The sequence below is a fragment of the Sarcophilus harrisii genome, chromosome 4, assembly GCF_902635505.1.
Source record: "Sarcophilus harrisii chromosome 4, mSarHar1.11, whole genome shotgun sequence".
Classification (NCBI taxonomy): Eukaryota; Metazoa; Chordata; class Mammalia; order Dasyuromorphia; family Dasyuridae; genus Sarcophilus; species Sarcophilus harrisii.
The window spans coordinates 90,637,462-90,656,603 of NC_045429.1; the positions used below are offsets into that span (position 1 = coordinate 90,637,462).

At 31.5% G+C, this 19,142-nt stretch overlaps 1 protein-coding gene across 4 annotated transcripts in view; it reads left to right on the plus strand.

Moving 5' to 3' along the window:
- The window catches only part of NEK7 (NIMA related kinase 7), a 167,742-nt gene that overhangs the window by 25,935 nt on the left and 122,665 nt on the right, over positions 1–19,142 (plus strand). For 2 of the 4 annotated variants that reach the window (XM_031937092.1, XM_031937095.1), the window contains exon 2: positions 15,399–15,483. In XM_031937092.1, coding sequence (XP_031792952.1) covers positions 15,427–15,483 — 57 coding nt within the window. In that variant the 5' untranslated portion in view covers positions 15,399–15,426. Of the gene's footprint in view, positions 1–14,089; positions 14,209–15,398; positions 15,484–18,104; positions 18,116–19,142 lie in introns of those variants that run through there. The other 2 variants (XM_031937093.1, XM_031937096.1) reach the window with 2 other exon arrangements.

Here is a 19,142-nt window from a genome sequence, read left to right on the forward strand (position 1 = left end):
GACTACCGAGTGGAGGGATGATAATGTCCTAGGAATGGCAAACTTAAGAATATGCAGGAAAAGTTAAAGGGAGTAGGTATGACTTGACTATTTTAAAAGAGCTCTATTTTTATAAGTAGAAAGTTTGTAGAAATGTGTCCCATTGTCAGAGATTTCATCAGCCATGTCTGGTTATCATAAAGTCATGATTTAGAGGTAAAAAGGACCTCAGAGAACATTTTGTCCAATACCTTCAATTTACAGATAATTAAATTGAAATTCAGAAGATGTGACCTACCCGAGGTCTTATAGGTAGTAAGAATATAAGAGGTAGGATTTGAATTTATTTAGGTTCTTTGATATAAAAAAGGTAGTGTTCTTTTTCCTTTGTATTGATAGACGCTTTACAGTATTTGGGAACTTATTTGTCTGACAACCTCTACCCATATTGTGAACAGAAGAGGATTTAAGCAGCTTCCTCTGAGATCTATAAAATGACATTAATCATCAAGAAGCTAGAGAAATGAAAATGTCCATGTAGCTTGTGTTTCTGTGCTGAGATACTATGACTTTCACTATTCCTAGATATTGATAATTCCCTTTTTGTAAAAATCACAATTTTATAAAACTAGATATTTTCCTTCTAGTGTACATACAGATAGAAAGTATACTCATCTTATTAGATAGGTATTTCAAGAGCCTAAAATAACAAGTGAATAGAGGTAAAAGAATACTAAATTTGGATACTTTTCTCTCATCTTTTCTCTCTTTACCTTGGGAAATTTATTTATCATTTATCAGATAGGGAAATCATTTAAAGTTCTGATAACCTGAAACAAAGGAGAAATACTTTTATCTAGTAAAAATGCTTTAAAAAGTTAAAAATCCAGGATAGAATGATATTAGTCCTTTATAAATTTATTTAATTTGAATAAAAGCTATAAGCTTATCTTCTTCCCACCCTATCCTTTGCCCCCCACAAATGCAAGTCTGTTGAAATGATAATAAAACTTTTTTATGTTTTGCTTTAATATCTACAAATATGCTTTTCTATCAACTACCTCCTCTTACCAAGATTATTAATATAAGTATTTTTATGGAAAAATAAAAAGAATTTGTGGAGATTAAATTATTTTCCCATGATCGCATATCTAGTAAGGTTCAGAGCTGGGCTTTTGAACCAGTCACAGATGAATCCAGTGCCCTGGTTTATGTTGCACCCTGCCTCTCTGAGGGAGCTTATTCTTCTAACCAAATCTTACTACTTTCTCACAAAAGATTTAAAAAATAAATTTCTCAAAAACTAGCAAAGGAAGTTAGCACAATTCCTTCAGAAAGGAAAGATAGTTGTAGAGTATTTATGCCTTCACTTGTGTTGTATCCAATTAATAAGTACAACTTTTACAAATAATTAGTTTTTGTTGGAATTTGTGATTTCATCAGGATCCAAAACTGCCTGTGAGGAAATTCTCTCCACCCATTCCTGTGAGCAACTGTTCTGCCACTTGAAGCTTTAGAGAATTACCTAAGGCCCCTTCTAAATGAGGGTATTTATGCCCATTTCTTCCAAGTTGTCTGGAAGATTAAAAAATATAATGGCTGTGAAAGTGCTCTGAAAAATTAAAACTCTATGGCAATGTAAGGTAGTATAGATATAAGGTAAATTTGAGATTTTGATAGATTTAGAAGGATAGGCTCTGAAATATCTCAGTATTTAAAAGAGGTTGGAAAAATTTTCTTTTATATTTGTTTAAAAGTTGAAATCCTCCCTTCCTCTACCAATTCTCCTCCCCACTAGCCAGACCTAATAGAAAGACTGAAGAAAGAGTGATGACCCTGGATTCTCCAGCCCAAGGATGTGGATCTAGTCCCACACTATGAGTATGACACTAGACAAATAATTGAACCTCTCTGGGATTTGTTTTGCTCATCTATAAAATGAGGGTCTAGATGATCTTTGGAGTTCCTTCCATCTCTTAACCATGATCCTAAGGAAAGATAGGAAGAGAGGGGACTGCTTTTTGATATTTTTAGACATTGACTTTGGAAACAGATGCTAACTTGCCTATTTTTTAGATAGTGGTTAGTTTGATCATGGAATTCATGAGAAAGTTTTGAAATTCAAGTTTAAAATGGATTGTAGCTGACTTTTTTTTTTTTTTAAAGAGTTTTTAGTAATGAGAATGGTGTTTACTATCTTTGCTTTGGTCTGTTGGGAATATTATGGCACCTGATAATTAGTGTATGTACACATCATATTATCACTGAAATCATAGTAAACAAGCAGAATAATTGGAACTACTTTTATATGTTGTATATCTTTTATGTATTGTAATTCAAAAAGTCTTAGAAAAAAGCATTAATTGTAGAGTCAGAAAACTGTCTTAGTGTCCCAGCTCTCCTGTCTAATGATACCTTTGTGACTTTGGATAGGTTAATTTCATGAACCTAAATTTCCTAAACTGTAAAAAATGAGGAATTGGACTTGAATGTTCTCTTAGGCACTTTCTAATTTTATATCTGAGGAATCTTAAATAATGGTGTTCTTTTGCTTATGAATTAAAGAATTCGTCTATTTACCTAATGACTTCATTTTGACAATTTATAGATGGAACTTATGATGGGATCCTAGTAATTGTTTGAATTTTACTATTGTTGAACCAACCTCAGATTATTACGTCTGTTTTTCCTATAGTATTTCAAATGTTTATTTTGGCCTCTTCCTTTACTAAATAAATTATAGAGAATTAATGTGAGCTACAAGTTTTTGTACAGAATTTTTTTATGTGACATTTAAAAAAAATTAATGGAATATTTTGTAATTTAGAGCCAGTCAAATACAGGGCTGGCTTTTGGAAAAATCACTTTGAAGACTGCTTCTCGCTATAACAAACTTTTATCAGGGTAACCCCAAAAGGAGCCTTTCACTTTGTTTGCTTTCTAAGGAATCGTCTTGATATTTTGAGTAGTAAGGTGGTACTTTTGATTCGTTGATTTATTCATTGATTCAGCCAAACTTTTACTGTGTCTAAGTGTTGGGCAACATTAATAAAGGAGATATACTCTCAGCCCCCCACAATCAACTTAGTTAAATTTTAAATTGGATTTGTAAACTTTCTGCTGCTAATACAGATTGGCTACTACTTTGTAATTTATTATTTTAGAGGATTGCTTGGGGGCACTGAGAAGTCAAATGATTTGTCTAAGTCACAAAGACATTATGTGTAAGAGAAGAAACTTGAACCCTATTTTCCTAAGAGGCCAACTTTCCACTGCCTCTTGGAAGTAATATTGAAATAAGCATGTGACCAGAAAATAATGATTGATCAAGTTTCAATGGCAAAAAACAAGTCAATGAATGTCTTCCACTTTATCTAGTAAGATTGAAATGTTATAGGGATGTAAGGCCTTTTATTTGAGTTAAAAGTTTTATAGATTTAAGGTGGGAAAGAAAAGTGAAGATGAACATACTTTTATTTAAGAGCCTATTGTTCTAGGTACTACAGATATACTTTCATTTGATTCTCTGAACAATCTCCTGAGGTGTGTTTTTATTCTCATTTTACAGATGAGGAAACTGAGGCAGATGGATTAAATAATTTGTCTTGAGTAATATAGCTAATGTATGATACTAGATTTACTCAGATCTTCTAGGCCAGTGCTCTATCCACTCTGACATCCAAGAGATTTAGATTTAGAAAAGGTTTAGAAAAACTGTACCATTGAAAAAAAAATGGGAGATTTAGTAAATTAATAACTTTAGATAACTAAGCATTTTGATAGCACAATCAAGAATATTCACATATTCTTAAGGCTGCATTGAGAGACAGAGTATCTAAGGACTCATGGGGTTATAATATCAGTATGTCATGTCTTAGATCATATGATATATGGTATATTGTAGTCTCTTATGACATCACATTTTAGGAAGAAATGACTTCAGTAAACTAGAGGAACAACCAAGATAATGAAAGGTTTTGAATTCTTGTCAGGTGAGAATTCTCTAAAGGACCTGAGAGTACTTACTTAGACTATAGGAGAAAAGTCACCTCTGTTTTTCTTTCTTTAAAATTTTAAAATTCATTTTGAACATAAATACAAAAAGATGAAAAAAGGAGAACATTTATATGTATATAGCACTACATAAAAAAGAGGATTTAATATAAAATCAAGAATTTCCATTTTATACTGTTAACTTTTTTTTTTGGAAAATTCTGTAATAAAATAGTATGAATCATTTTCAAAGCTACCTTGCTTTTCTGTGCTTTCTTTTGTTTTCTTCTGTTCTCTGTTGTGTAATTTTTATTTTTATTTTTTTCCTGCCTTCCTTATTCTTCCATTGGTCAGTCAGTTTGTCTGTTTGTCTGTCTGTCTGTCTGTCTTCCTCTCTCTCCTCCCTCCCTTGGGAAAAAAAAAAAAAAAAAGGTTGGACTGATTGTGTTAGATGTTGTAGAAATTGAGGGAGACCTGAAAATGGGACTATATTTACTGATAAAAGGGGGCTGTTGGAAACCTTGGAGAGAACAATTTTAGTATAATGGTATTTAGTAGCCAAGGCAATAACTCAACGCAGTTATTTAAATATTTTAAAAGTGAATCACCATGTTCTTTGCTAAATTGTGTGTGTGTGTAATGTGTGTTTGTGTGTGTGTGTGTATGTGTTTGTGTGTGAAGCATGCAATGGAATTACCTCAAAACCATTGCTTTCATCAGGTACCAGTGAACAAGGAAACTATTTATAATATTCAGGGGTTCTCAAACTTTTAAAATAGGGGGCCAGTTCACTGTCCCTCTGACTGTTAGAGGGTCGGACTATGTTTTCTGGGCCTTTAAATAAAGAAACTTCATAGCCCTGGGTGAGAGGGATAAATGTCTTCAGCTGCTGCATCTGGCCTGCAGGCCGTAGTTTGAGGACCCCTGATATATAAACCAGTCTCTTAAAATACTCTTCTTTAATTTCTGGGTTATAGGTTTTGAAGTTAGAATATGGATTTTTTCTAATATACCAAATCCATTTCTATCTGAATAAGCATAATAAATCCTGACTTTAGTAAAGATAAAACTAAGCCAGCAGGTGTCAGCAAGAACCATAATAAAAATCGTCTTTATAATCTCAACCTTAACTGTTATAACTCATGCAATACTTCAATTTGAACAACTTAAAAAAAAAAAGGTTGGATTTCATTGGACATTTCTCTTCATTCTAGACAGAATTCTTTCACAGCATATTTTCTTAAAAGGAAAAGACCAAATGTTTAAGAAATCATGTCTAAAGTATAAGAATAATTCTAAATAAGAATCTATTAGGAAGAATTTTATAGTTCAAAGCAAACGTTTGCTATCTGTTATCTACTTTTTTCCCTTTTCTTACCTTAACACTGACATTCCCACCAACAAACTTACATAATCATAAAATTCATGTTTGTCATGAAATATTTCTTTGGTTACAAGAATATTTTCACAAAAGGATATCTAATCTTGAATAAGCAAGTTAATTCAGTCTCATACATCTAAGGAATGTAGTCAATTAAAAATTTTTAAACAATATAGACATATGCTTTCAGTTTAATTGCTAACATCTATTCAGTTCATACTATATTCAGGATGCTATTGGGAAATGAGTTAATTTTTTTAGTAAAAGACTAAAATAGTCATTTGTTTTCAAGGAATTAACCCTTTATAATTACAGTAATCTATTTTATACACAATTTAAACTAGCTTATGAAAATGGGCAAGAAAAATAATTCATGATTTTCTATTGATTAGAACTATTATGTACTACATATTACTGGAGAATTGTTATAATTAAGTGACAATATTTATGTTTTATTTTCTCTTTTTTGTGAATTAATTGAAACATAGACTTTAAAATCTATGGATAAAATTGAATTGATGATAAACATTTAAGGAATAGATAAGGAAATGCTGTGTGTGATGCTATGGGAGGGTTCTAATTTCAAATGTTGATATTTTATTTATGCCACATTTTTAAAAAAAGCTTTCTACTTCCATTGTGTTCAGATTAACCAAATTATGTGTTTAATTAATGATGGTGTCAATTCGGATTTGGATTGAAAAAAAAATCAAGTAAAAAGAAAAGCTAGAGACTGGAAGAACCTTTTTTTTTTTAATGAAGGAAAATTGATTTTCAGAAGATTAAATATTTTAGTGGAAAAAGTATATCTATACAAAAATGTTAAAATATATAAAACGTTATATAGATTAGTTTTATTTAAACTCTACCACAACCCCCTGTGGGATATTAACAAATATTATCCCCATTTTGAGAAATAATTTGAGAAGGGTTGTGACATATTTATGTGTCATAATAGCTAATAAGTGGCAGATTTTATTTTCGGGTTGTTTTCTCACTGACTTCAAATGTCAGATTTTTCAGTAGATATAATGCTGGACTTGGAAGCAAGAAAACCTAAGTTTAGATTCTGCCTCAGACATTAACTAGTTGCATAATGTTGTGCAAATCATATAACCTCTCTGGGATTAGAGGATGGACCTGATGGCTTCCAAAATTTTTTCCAGCTCTAAAACTATGATCCTGTATTTCATTGATTTCATCTTATCATTCCAGGATGGTACAGTGTGATGTCTATAATTCTGCAACATTGATAAGGAAATGCAAATGTGACTTGCAGAGTTGTAGAATTTAGTCTTTTTTAAAGTTTCTGTAATCAGTTTATATTAATATGTAAATAGATATAAATTAATATAAACCAATTTCAGAAACTTCATTGATTTACTAATGATTATAATATTTTGAATCTTATCAGTTTATTTAAAAATTCAGCCATTGTATTGTTTGTATAATTAAATTGTGATTAGAATTATATATGTTAAAGATTCTTTATTTGTCCACCTTCATGTAAAGAAAATGTTTATTTTGGGGGTTCTTAAATATGATGCTACTACATTAATCATGTTGTGAAATAGGTTTAATGTGATTGTACATAATGTCAGATTGCTTGATATTTTGGGGAGAGGAGAGGTGAAGAAGGGTGAAATCAAAATCTTATGAAAGTATATGTTGAAAACTAAGAATACGAATGTTAAAAATATGATTTAATGGGTAGCGACAAAAATATTGAATGAACTTTGTCTTATAAAAACAACGTTTTTGAGTGATTGGGTGTCAGATAAACTCTGATTAATCAATTCTATTATAAAACATTATGTTATGAAATAATGTTAAGCCTACTTTATAATAATTTTCTTCCTGGAGTGATTGCATAGAATTTTATTGTTTTTTCAAAAAACAAACAAGAAAACCTTGCTTCAGCCTAATTATATGTAGAGGTGTGTAGTTTTGCATATAGAATACTTTATTCCTTACTCAAACCAATTTGCACAATGAATGCTTAGCTGGGGAAAGAAGCAGCAGGAAGATAGGAGCCTTTTCATTTGCTTTTTCTCATGTAACATAAATTAGAATAATCATGAAGATTCTTGGATTATGATTATAATTAGACAGTTTACTAAACAAGAATGCTATAGGATATTGGTCTGAAACTTGGTAAAGGGATTTTACTTGTTCAAATGCTAACTTTTCCCTATCCTAATTAATTGTCCTTAAATAAAATATACATCTTCTATAGAAAAATATTAGGGGAATATGCATGTGCAAGTTTTCCTTATTTCCTTTTCCCTTTATCTTCCATAATGAATACAGATTGATCTAGGATATGTAAAGGTTGTTACAGAGCTTAAGAGAGTTGTTGGTTTTGGCCTCATTGGGCTTCTTAAGTAATAAGGTCTAATTGCCAACTGTTTTGAAACAAATAGCAGCTGCCAGCATTTTCTCAGTTTTATCCCCTTCCTGGTAACATTTTTAGAAATTTTTACAATTTTGCAATGTTTTCTCCTGGTCCTAGACCAGAGTTACCAGTAACATTTATACATAACTGGTAAATATTTGATCACTTATCTAGTCTTCTCCTAGCAATTTTTTCTTAACATCTCTGGTATTTCATACTTTAAAAGACAAAAACTATCAGTTTTCTTTTCTTTTCTTTTTTCTTTCTTATTTTAGGTATGGCCATGTTGATTTATTTAGCAAACTCTAGAAATTCATTAATAATGTAATAGAAGTGCAGTGTCATTAAGTATCTTCATTTAAATTTTTTGAGTTTGCTTCTATGAAAATATTAGCATGGATAGCTAGATGTTGAGGGAATAGTGGCTGATTCAGCCATGCCGATAATAAGGATGAACTCAGGAATGTATCAGTCTTCCTGGACTACTTTAGGGCCAAAAATAATATTCAATTTTGCTCTTTAGAGTTCGTATTTTGCCAAATCAGTCACCTTAGACTTAGCATAGTTTTCTTTAATTTTCTTAGGAATATACATATATTTTATAGCTGAGCTAGTGACTTGTATTTGATTAATGACAAACATGTCTCCATTAAAATAATAATCTTTTTTCTTTCTTATTCTTAACAAATTTTAATTGTGTGATCAACAAAAGGTATCTGGTTTAGTTTGATGTAAAAGTTCTTTTCAAATGTATTTAAATAGCTGAAATTGAATCCTAAAGAGTTTTTAAGAATAATAAGTATTTTTTGAGAATACAAAAAGGATTGCATCCCTCCCCATCTCCTGTTTTCTTTGAATTGTTTAACTTTTAAACACTTCAAGTTTTACCCCCCAAATAATTTCTGATATTATTTGTATATAGACTTGTCTAGTATGTTTTTTCTTTTAAAATGTTTTATCTTTTGTTTTTACATCTTGTTTACATCTTTTTAAATATCCTGCTATATTTTGTTTTATCTTAATTTCAATTCCTCATAATAAAGAATTAGTAAAAATGTGGGGTTAGAGGAAAACTATTTACCAAACTTAGCCAATATATCAATGGAATCTGCCAGTATAAACAATGCTTTCCAGGGCATAGGACTGTGTCTGGCACATAGTAAATACTTGATTGATTGAGCATGATCCCTGTTTTCTGCAAAGAAGGGTGAGAGGTGGATTTTCTGGTGTCTTGCCTGAAACCAAACTTAGTTATTATAATTGAAAAAGCATTCAGGTTTTTTTTTTTTAATTTACATAATCACTGGATATTTTATTTTCTTGGTAACTCCTTAATTTATTCTGCATCAGTTCTTAAAAATCTTATGCTGTTTTGTATTCTTAATATTCATAGTTTCTTATGGCTTAGAAAATAATCTGTCACACACACAGATGACATTTTTTTTTTATTGTAGCTTTTTATTTACAAGATATAGGCATTGGTAATTTTTTAGCTTTGATGCTTGCAAAATCTTCTGTTCCAGTTTTTTCCCCTCCTTCCGCCCATCTCCTCCCCCAGGTGGCAGGTAAACCAATACATGTTAAATATGTTAAAATATATGTTAAATACAATATATGTATGCATCAGGTGACAATTTGTTTAGCCATTTCCATCAGTTGATGGGGATTCTAGTTTTTCTTTAGCTTGGTATATTTTTGATTCCTATTTTGAACTTTTATCTTCCAACTTCACAAAACAATTTTTTGTTACATACATTTCAGCCAAACTTATTACTTATTATTTGACGTCTAATTTTCTCTAGCTGCCATACATTAATATTGAGGGACGTTATTCAAAAAGGTAGTTAAAGACAGATAAGATATTAATCAGTTGATGTATCTTCATGACATCATGTTATATGGTTCCATAACAAAAACAGACTTAATAAAAGTTACTCTATATAAATTTTCTCCAGTAGTATCAAAATGTCACTAGACTTCATAAATTAATTGCAAATGTCTTTTTTTTTAAATTAAAGCTTATTATTTTTAAATTATATGCATAGATAATTTTTAACATTCATGTTTGCAAAATCCAAATTTTTTTCTTTCTTTCCCCTTACCCTTCCCCAGATGGCAAGTAATCTAATATGTTAAACATGTGCAGTTCTTCTATACACATTTCCACAGATATTGTAGGGCACAAGAAAAACCAGATAAAAAAAGAAAAGTGAGAATGAAAACAAAATGCAAGCAAATAACAATAAAAAAGGTGAAAATACTATGTTGGGATCCACAGTCAATCCCCACAGTTCTCTCTCTGGGTTCAGATAGTTCTCTTCATTGCAAGACTTGGAACTGGCCTTAATCACCTTGCTATTGAAAAGAGCCATGTCTGTCAGAATTGATGATCATATAATTTTGTTGTTGCCATGTACAATTTTCTCCTGATTCTACTCGCATCAGTTCATGTAGGTTTCTTCAGGCTTCTCTGAAATCATCCTGCTGATCATTTCTTATAGAATAATAATATTCCATAATATTCATATAACATAACTTTATTTAGCCATTCTCCAACTGATGGGTATCCACTCAGTTTCCAGTTTCTTGACACTACAAAAAGGGCTGCCATAAACATTTTTGGACACATAAAACATTTTCCTTTTTTTATGGTCTTTGCGATACAGGTCCAGAAGAGACACTACTGGATCAAAGGGTTACACACAGTTTGTTAGCTACATCCCCTCCAACATTCATCATTATCTTTTTCTGTCGTCTTAACCAGTCTGAAGAGGTATGTAGTGATAGCTCAGAGTTGTCATAATTTGCATTTCTCTGATCAATAATGAATTAGAGCATTTTTAAAAATATGACTACAAATGGTTTTAATTCCTTCATCTGAAAATTGTTGTTTGACCATTTATCAATTGGAGAATGGCTTGAATTCTTATAAATTTGAGTTAATTCTTTATATATTTTAGAACCTTTGGATATAAATTTTTTTCCTAGTTTATTGTTTCCCTTCTAATCCTGTCTGCATTAGTTTTGTTTGTACAAAATTTTTTTTTAACTTTATATAATCAGAATTATCCATTTTGTATTTCATAATGTACTCTAGTTCTTCTTTGGCCACAGATTCCTTTCTTCTCTACAGATCTGAGAACTAGACTATCCTTTGTTCTTCTTTATGTCTACATCATGAACCTATTTCAATTTTATTTTGGTATGTGGCACTGTGGGTCAATGCCTAGTTTCTGCCATACTAATTTCCAATTTTCCCAACAATTTTTTTCAGATAGTGAATTCTTATCCCAGAAGCTGGGGTTTTGGGGTTTATCAAATGCTAGATTATTATAGTCATTGACTGTTGTGTCTTGTGAAGCTAATCTATCTCAGTGATTGACTACTCTATTTCTTAGCCAGTACCAAATGGTTTTGATGACCGCTGCTTTATAATATAGCTTTAGGTCTGCTACAACTAGGCCACCTTCATTTGCTTTTTTTTTTTTTTTTTTTTTCATTAATTCTCTTGACATTCTTGACCTTTTGTTCTTCAGTACACTTTGTTATTATTTTTTTCTAGCTCTATAAAATAATTTCTTGGGAGTTTGGTATGGCAATGAATAAGTAGATTAATTTAGGTAGTATTGTCATTTTTATTATATTAGCTCTGCCTACTCATGAACACTTGATATTTTTCCAATTGGATAGTTCTGACTTTATATGTGTGGAAAGTGTTTTGTAATTATGTTCATATAGTTCATGATCTTGCCTTGGCAGATAAGACTTCCAAATATTTTATATTAGATACGGTTAATTTAAATGGAATTTCTCTTTGTATCACTTACTGCTGGATGATTTTGTGTATTTATTTTGTATCCTGCAACTTTGCTAATTTGGTTTCCTCATTACCTACTCCAATTTTTAAATTTCTTTTTCTTAGTGCCAAAGCTAACATTTCTAATACAATATTGAATACTAATGGTGATAGTGGATGACCTTGTTTCACCCCTGATCTTAATGCGAATAGTTCAACTTATCCCCATGTGCTTGCTGATGGCTTTAAATAGATGCTACTGATCATTTAAAGGAAAACTCCCATTTATTTCTATACTCTCTAGTGTTTTCAATAGGAATGGGCATTGGATTTTGTCAAATGCCTTTTCTATTTCAAACTTCTTAATTAGTGCCAAGCAATAGTATAAACTAAAAACTTTGATTCACCTTGACTTCCAAATTTAAATTCAATTAGTTTGAGTGATGATTATAGGTAATTGGGGTCTTTCCAAGAAAGAGACATTGAACCTTACACTTTCAAAGAGAAAGTGGAGGTACTTTGAGAAAGAGAAAGTGGAAATTTGTCAGAAGAATAATAAATGGAGTTTTGAAGACCAAGCTTAATTGGAAGACATGGGTTGCCAGTTTGACATAACAAAAAGAAAACTGGACTTAGCTTCTGTCTTCAATTATTTATCATTTATGAGAATGTAAACAATTCACATAACCTTTTTAAGTCTATTTTCTCATCTGTAAAATGAGGACATAAATCCTTGTACTTTCTGTATCACAGAATTAGTTGTTAAGAGAATGCTTTGCAGACTTCAAAGGACTATATCAGTGGGAATTACTTTAGGCGCTCTGGTGACATATGGACCAGAAATAGGTTAGTTGTAAGTAACTGGAAAGAGGTACTCAGAATTAAGCTCTCTAAGAAAGAAGTTTTGTAATATGCATAATGTTAGACTTTATATGTAGTCTTACCTTAATATTACATGTATCTGTGGTTTCATTAGTGTTTAAGTACTCCCATCACCAATATGGATTTAGAGTAATTAATGTCAGTGTAATACTGGCCTTAGCAATGCCTTTGCCATTTCCTTTTCCACCTCATTTTACAGACAAGAAAACTGAGGTAAAGAGAGTAAAATTACTTACCTAGGGTTATATAACTAGTGTCTTAGCTGTATTTAACTCAGTTTTTTTCTGACTCCAGATTTCACTTCATAAAGTAAAAGCTTCCAGTCAATATCAGTATTTATCTCTTTTTATCCAATCCTTCATCAAAAAAGAGGATAGCTATCATCATAGTGAAAGAGAAGATGGCTAAGTTTTACCTATGATTTCCTAGTTGTTTGAGTTCTTATGTTTCCTAGGAAACTTCCCAGTTGAAAAAACTCCCACTACCAATGACAGTTCCTGTGGGCAGAGAGAGCTTAAGTGACTTGTCCAGAGTCATAGGTGCCAGAAGCATCATTTGAACTGAGATCTTGATTTGAAGTTTGGCCTTTTCCCATCATAGCATATTTCTTATAAAAATGCTACGATATTAAATAGGTTCTTTTCTTTGCAGAACACTTAGCAGATTACTTAATATTGTTCATATTTAATTTATAAAGGAGCTAATAAAGAACAATTTTTCCCTTTGAGTACTTAAAAGATGTTTTTAAAGAAAATAGTATAAAATTGTATCAATATTAAGATAGTCTCATAAAATAGCTTTTAGAAAGTAGATTTCTGAAAAAAATTAGATCTAGTCCTATTTTTCTAAGGATGCAAAAATTCATCACCAATAAACAGATATTTGGTAATGAATTCTTTCACTTTTTCAACCCATTAGAAAAAAAAATACCTCTTGGGCCTGCATGACTGACTTCTGCTTCTGAGGTGATAGTAAAGAAATGGTACAACAGAAGATATTACAAATATCTACAAACAGTAAGGCAAATGATGGTAATCTCAGTATAAATCTGTATGTCTTAGAGGAGAGAATACTGGACTTGCAATCAGGAAGACCCAAGTTCAGATTCTACCCTAAACACTTATTAGTTGTGTGACCCTGAGTGACTCAACTTTTCCTAGCCTCAGTTTCCTCATCTATAAAGATGAGAGTAGTAGCTCCTGTTCTGCAGAGTTGTGAGAATTAAATGTGTTTTGCAGATCTTAAAATATTATTTGTATTATAAGTATTAGCTATTTTCACCTAGGAGCTAATTTAAGGCATACTTAGAGAAACTGGATCATGTCAGTTTTACTGTATATGAAATCAGAGACAGAAAGAACTTGCAGACAAATAGAAGATTCTTGTTGGAGAAGCAAATAAAGGAATTGGTCACTTTCCCCCCACATATTCAAAGATACCAAATAGAGTTCCTAGGTTGTCTTCTATTGAAGTATTCCTGATAAACACTTGCAAAAAGAGCACTATGAAAATGATTGCAACTTATACAGCAACATCTGGTATAGAAGATGGGGAAATTGATTTTTTTTTTAATTTAAATTTTTATTGAGATCTTTTGTTTTTATGTTTTCTTCATTTTCCACTATCTTTCTTTTCCCTTTCCCATAGGGATATTTCTTTTATGTCAAAGAAGAAGAGGGGGAAAAAAAATTCAGCAAAAGTAGCCAAAATTTCAATCAAATCTATCCTCTAAGCAGCATCCCATATTCCTAATTCCTCCAGCTCTGCAAAGAAGGAATCTAGGTGCATATCTTCTTTGAGCCTAAGTTTGGTGATTATATTTTCACAATATGTAGTTTCCAGCATTTATTTTTGGTTATAGTTATTTTTATTTCCATTACTGTAATCATTGTGTATATTTTTCCTGGCTCTGCGTTTTTCATTTTGAATTAATTCATACAACTCTTCCTTTGCTTTTCTCTATTCTTGTTAGTTGTTAGTTGGAAAGCAATTCTGAGTTTAGAAATAGTCAGCTTTCTCTTATAGAAGTGATTAAAAGTTGACGAAAAACTACTGGTAGAGAAAGAAACTTGTTTGTCTTAAACTTAAACCTAAACCTTAAAGATCTTTGGAAACATGAAGCTATTCCAGGATAGTTTTAACCTTTTTAGAGATTTAAGATGAGATATAAAAATGTTCTCTAATTGCTGTAATGATTGATTAATGAGAGTTATGATTCAGTAAAAAGGAATGTTTATAACTAGGTATTTATATTTCTCTAAATGTTATTGTAATTGCAAAATTAAAAATATAGACACTTTTAGCTGATAAATGCTTTTTTAAATGAGTTCTACTTTTAAGTCACAATTTAGTATTTCACATTTCTCCCTCAGTCAAGCATAGATATGGTAAAACAGATTTTTTCAACCATCAGGCCACAGCCATGTCAGATTAGTGGCATTGTATTCTAATTTAAATTTTGAGTATCCAAGAAAATAAACTATTTCATTATGGCAATCCTTTGAACCTAAACTTATGAAATGGTAATAATTATGATATGATGATAAATATCACGCAAATTCTTAAAGCCATATGAACAGAAACATAAAAGTAGTATGTTTGTATTGGTATTTGTGTCATATTCCTATGTACATCAGACTTTATTCAGATAGTGGAAATTTGGCAAAAGGAAACAACTATTTCTTTTTATCTAGTAAGATTTAATCTAGAGTAGGTGGAGTTACATTAAAGTTCACTGATTAGGCAGGGGAATGACTTTATAGAGAAGTAGGAAGTTGAATGACAAAAGCATGAAGATATGTCTGGGATTAGAGAATCTAGGATATAGGACAGGATGAAAGTGAGATTTTCTAGGACTCCTGTGAAACCCAAGATGAAACTCAATAAATCCACACTTTAAATGTATTTCTGAATTATAGCATTAAATCATTGAATGTATATAAGCAATTAAATCTCTCTATTTTTCCCTCCAGAATTTCAGACATCTTTTTACTCTGTACAATGGATGAACAGTCACAGAGCATGCAAGGGCCACCAGTTCCACAGTTTCAACCACAGGTAATTTCTAAATAGAACAAGGGTTAAATATTAAATGTGAGAAGTATACTTACTTTTGTTTTTACTAGTATAAAGCAGCCTAAACTGTTATTTATTGTTACTTTTGTTTTTTTTTTTTTTAAAGATTTATTATTTGTATTTAACTTCTACGTAGAAGCATGGAAGAAGTAAGAAATGTTTATTTCATAAATTAAAAATTTTTTAAATTAAAAAAAGAAAAATAAATAGTTTTTAAAGATGTTTTACAGGTTTTTAAAAGGGGATGAGATTGTATCTTATGGTTCAGAATGCTTTAAAAAATTATTTTTCCTTTGATTTTCTATTGTAGTCAAAAGGATGTATTTCCCTTATAGTTCTCCTTTTCCAGTCTTGCATTGCTTTTATTTTTTTTTTCAACACAAAATATTCTTTGCTTATTTAATTTGTAGATTGTAAAACATTTTGAGAAAGTTCTAGATATTTGGTTTTATTCAATATTACATTTTTTTGTAGAGAAAAACTTGAAGGTACAGAAAAGTGCATTTGTCAAGCATCTTCTATTCAGTGTCTCCATGTAAATATACTACTTCAAAATAACATTTTTGCCCTTAGTAGAGCTGACCCTTCATTTTTTGTTGATCATATAAACCTAGAGGCATAAAAACAAAATAACAACTTGAATTATTTTCTACATCTAGTATTTTACCTAGTATATAGTAGTGTTTTTTTTTTTTTTAAATTAACGGAGGAAAGGATAATTTTAAATGGTGACAGTACTTGAAATTAAATATAGTATATTTTTGACATAAAATTTGTATTTTATGTCATCATCATGAGTGATATCATTGGCATTATCCTATGCTATTGTGTCCATCAGGTAGAAACAAATTTCTGTGCTTGTCGTTTGAGGCCATAGGTGTTTTGGACAGTCCATTGCTTCATGGGCCTGTTTAGTAGACCGGAATGGAAAAGGAAGCCATAACAATTATGTAGTTGATGTTATGATTTTTTGAAATTCACTGTTTTTCACAGCCCTATGTTTCAAAGGAAAAAAACCACTTTCATTTTTGCCTCCTACTGACTCACCACCTGGGAAAGGTCGGAGAGGCAGTAGGGGGCAAAAATGAAAGTAATTGTTTTCCTGTGAGACAGTGGGCTGCCACACACTCTACATTTCACAATTAGAGGAGCAGTTCTGCATTCCTTTTCCCACTGTTCCTTTGGTTTGCACCCCCTGCTGTTGCTCCTGTGTGGGTAGGCCTGGTTCCCTGTTGGAGATAGGCAAGTGTCATCATAAGCTCTCGATGCCCTGTGGCAAGTGGGGGTAGGGGAAGGAATCTTAGCCCTTCAGTATTCGTGCTGGTGGTAGGAGACTGAAAGAAAGATTTCCTGACAAGAGATACTGGATTTATTTTTATTATGTCTTTGAAAAAATGTTACTGTCCTCAACAGCATTATTTTAAAAGCCCATGACAGAACAGCCTTTGCTCTTGGTTGACAGTCATCTCTTGTTTTGTTCCACACCATTGGCCTGAATAATGGAGGTGATGTGGTAACATATGGTTAGCTGAGTGACTTTTTTTACTTTTGTAATATGAATATATCTGATCATAAACAGAAAACTAGAAAAAGATTTGTATTTTAAGTATCAAACATTAGTTTTTTGCTATGATAGTGAGTGATATTTATTTTTGGTATATCCTTTATTTGTCTCATTCCTTAAAAATCAAAACACCAGTTGTTTGCCATAATAGTGAGTGATATATATTTTTGGTATGTTCTTTATTTTTCTTATTCTAAGATCTAAGATGTAATTCTGTCACTTTATTATATAAGATTAGGTAGCCTAATCTGTAATGAAGAATTAGAGTTTCACTTTTATTGCACTTAGAAAGTGAGATTTATTGATCTTCTACATGTATGTTTTCAATTTCACACACACTCACACACACACACACACTCATGTAATTAAAAATTTGCTATAGATAGAATATCTTAACTAGTTCCTTTATATTTTTAAATCTTAAAGTCTGATTTGTGCTGAAATCAACTCATACTGGCTCTGTTATGAAACTTTTAGTGAGAGCATATAACTTGGAAATTGGCAAATACTACACATCAGAACTTGATTCAATATTTTGTTGACTATCTAGAAGAAAATGTTAGTAACAGATTAAACTTAAAAGATTAAACTTAAACTTCCTTCTCTTCAGTAGTTTAACATTTACTAGCATGCCTCTGTTTAAAGTTCTGTATAAATGCTAATTACACACACATACACACACACACACACACACACACACATACACACATACACACACACATATGCCACTGTCTTACCTTAGGAGTACTTCTTTTTGGAATTTTGATGTCAGGGTTCCTTCCCCACCTGTCATTCTATTAGCAGAGAAATACTAAACTATAATTTTTTGACATTTATCTATAGTACTATTTCTCAGTCTTGATTTTAACATTTTTGTTTTGATTAGCTAGGTGATTTCATTGGTGGAGGGAGCTCCAGGTGAAGATTTTCTACTAATGCAAATAAACAATATTTCTCTCCTCAGTCTTAGAAAATTGCCTGAGGCACTAAAAAGTTAGGTGACTTGCCCAGAGGCAGAACTTGAATCTGGGTCTTGAAGTTTACTTTCTAGTCGAAAGAACTGAGATCCCAAGAGATCAGTTGACTCACCTAGGATTACTTGGATAGTCAAGTAATATCCAAATCTGAGCCCTCCCATTTCATGAAGCTAGTTTCCTCTATATTACCTTGTGCTTTCTTTAACATAATAGTAAATTTAACTTTCAACTTCCTTAAACTCAGTTTTAAATATCTTATAACTATAATCCAAGTACTGTTAAAAGAAATTTATGTGAATGGATTGATTAAAGAATTCTTGAATTTTTGAAATTTGAGAATTTGATTAAGCTGTCTTGTTAGAGCTTTCTTGGGTTGACGGCAGTATCCCAGCAGCACAGATAATGTTTCCCACTACTTATTTTGTCTTTCTCCAGAATTTCCCAACTTAGTAGAGAGAATCTTTTCCTTTCTTTTTCCTTTTCCCCAAGCTTTCAGTTGCTGTGGACAACATTAAGTTCAAAAAAGCGAGGCTCTATTCTCTCTCTCTTTTCATACATTTGTAAATCATACAAAAGGGGAGGGCCAGAAGGATGGCAGTGAGAATAGCTTATATTGTATAAGAAAATTTGTACTATGGTCTAAAAAAAGTTAACTTTGTCTGTTATGTACTCAGAGACCTAAAGTTAGTCAGTCAGTAAACATTTAGTATGCAGATACTATGCGACAGGTACTGCAGTAAATGCTGGGGTTATGAAGATAGAAGACAGTTTCTGCTTTTAAGGAGCACATGACCTAATGTGATAACAACATGTAAATATGAACTATGAACAAGCTGTATACAGAATAAAGAGGTAATCAACAGAATTTAGAGGCATTGAGAAAGGTTTCCCATGGAAGCTGGGAATTTAGATGGGACCTGAAGGAAGCCAGGGTATCCATGAAGCATTGAAGCATAAATGAGAACAGAAAATATTGCAGACATGAAGGATAGCTAGTAAAAATTCGTACATTTGAAAAAGAGGAGTTTCTTATTTAAAGAACAGCAAGGAGGCCATTATCACTGGATCAAAATGTGTGTGTGTGTGTGGGGGGGGGGACG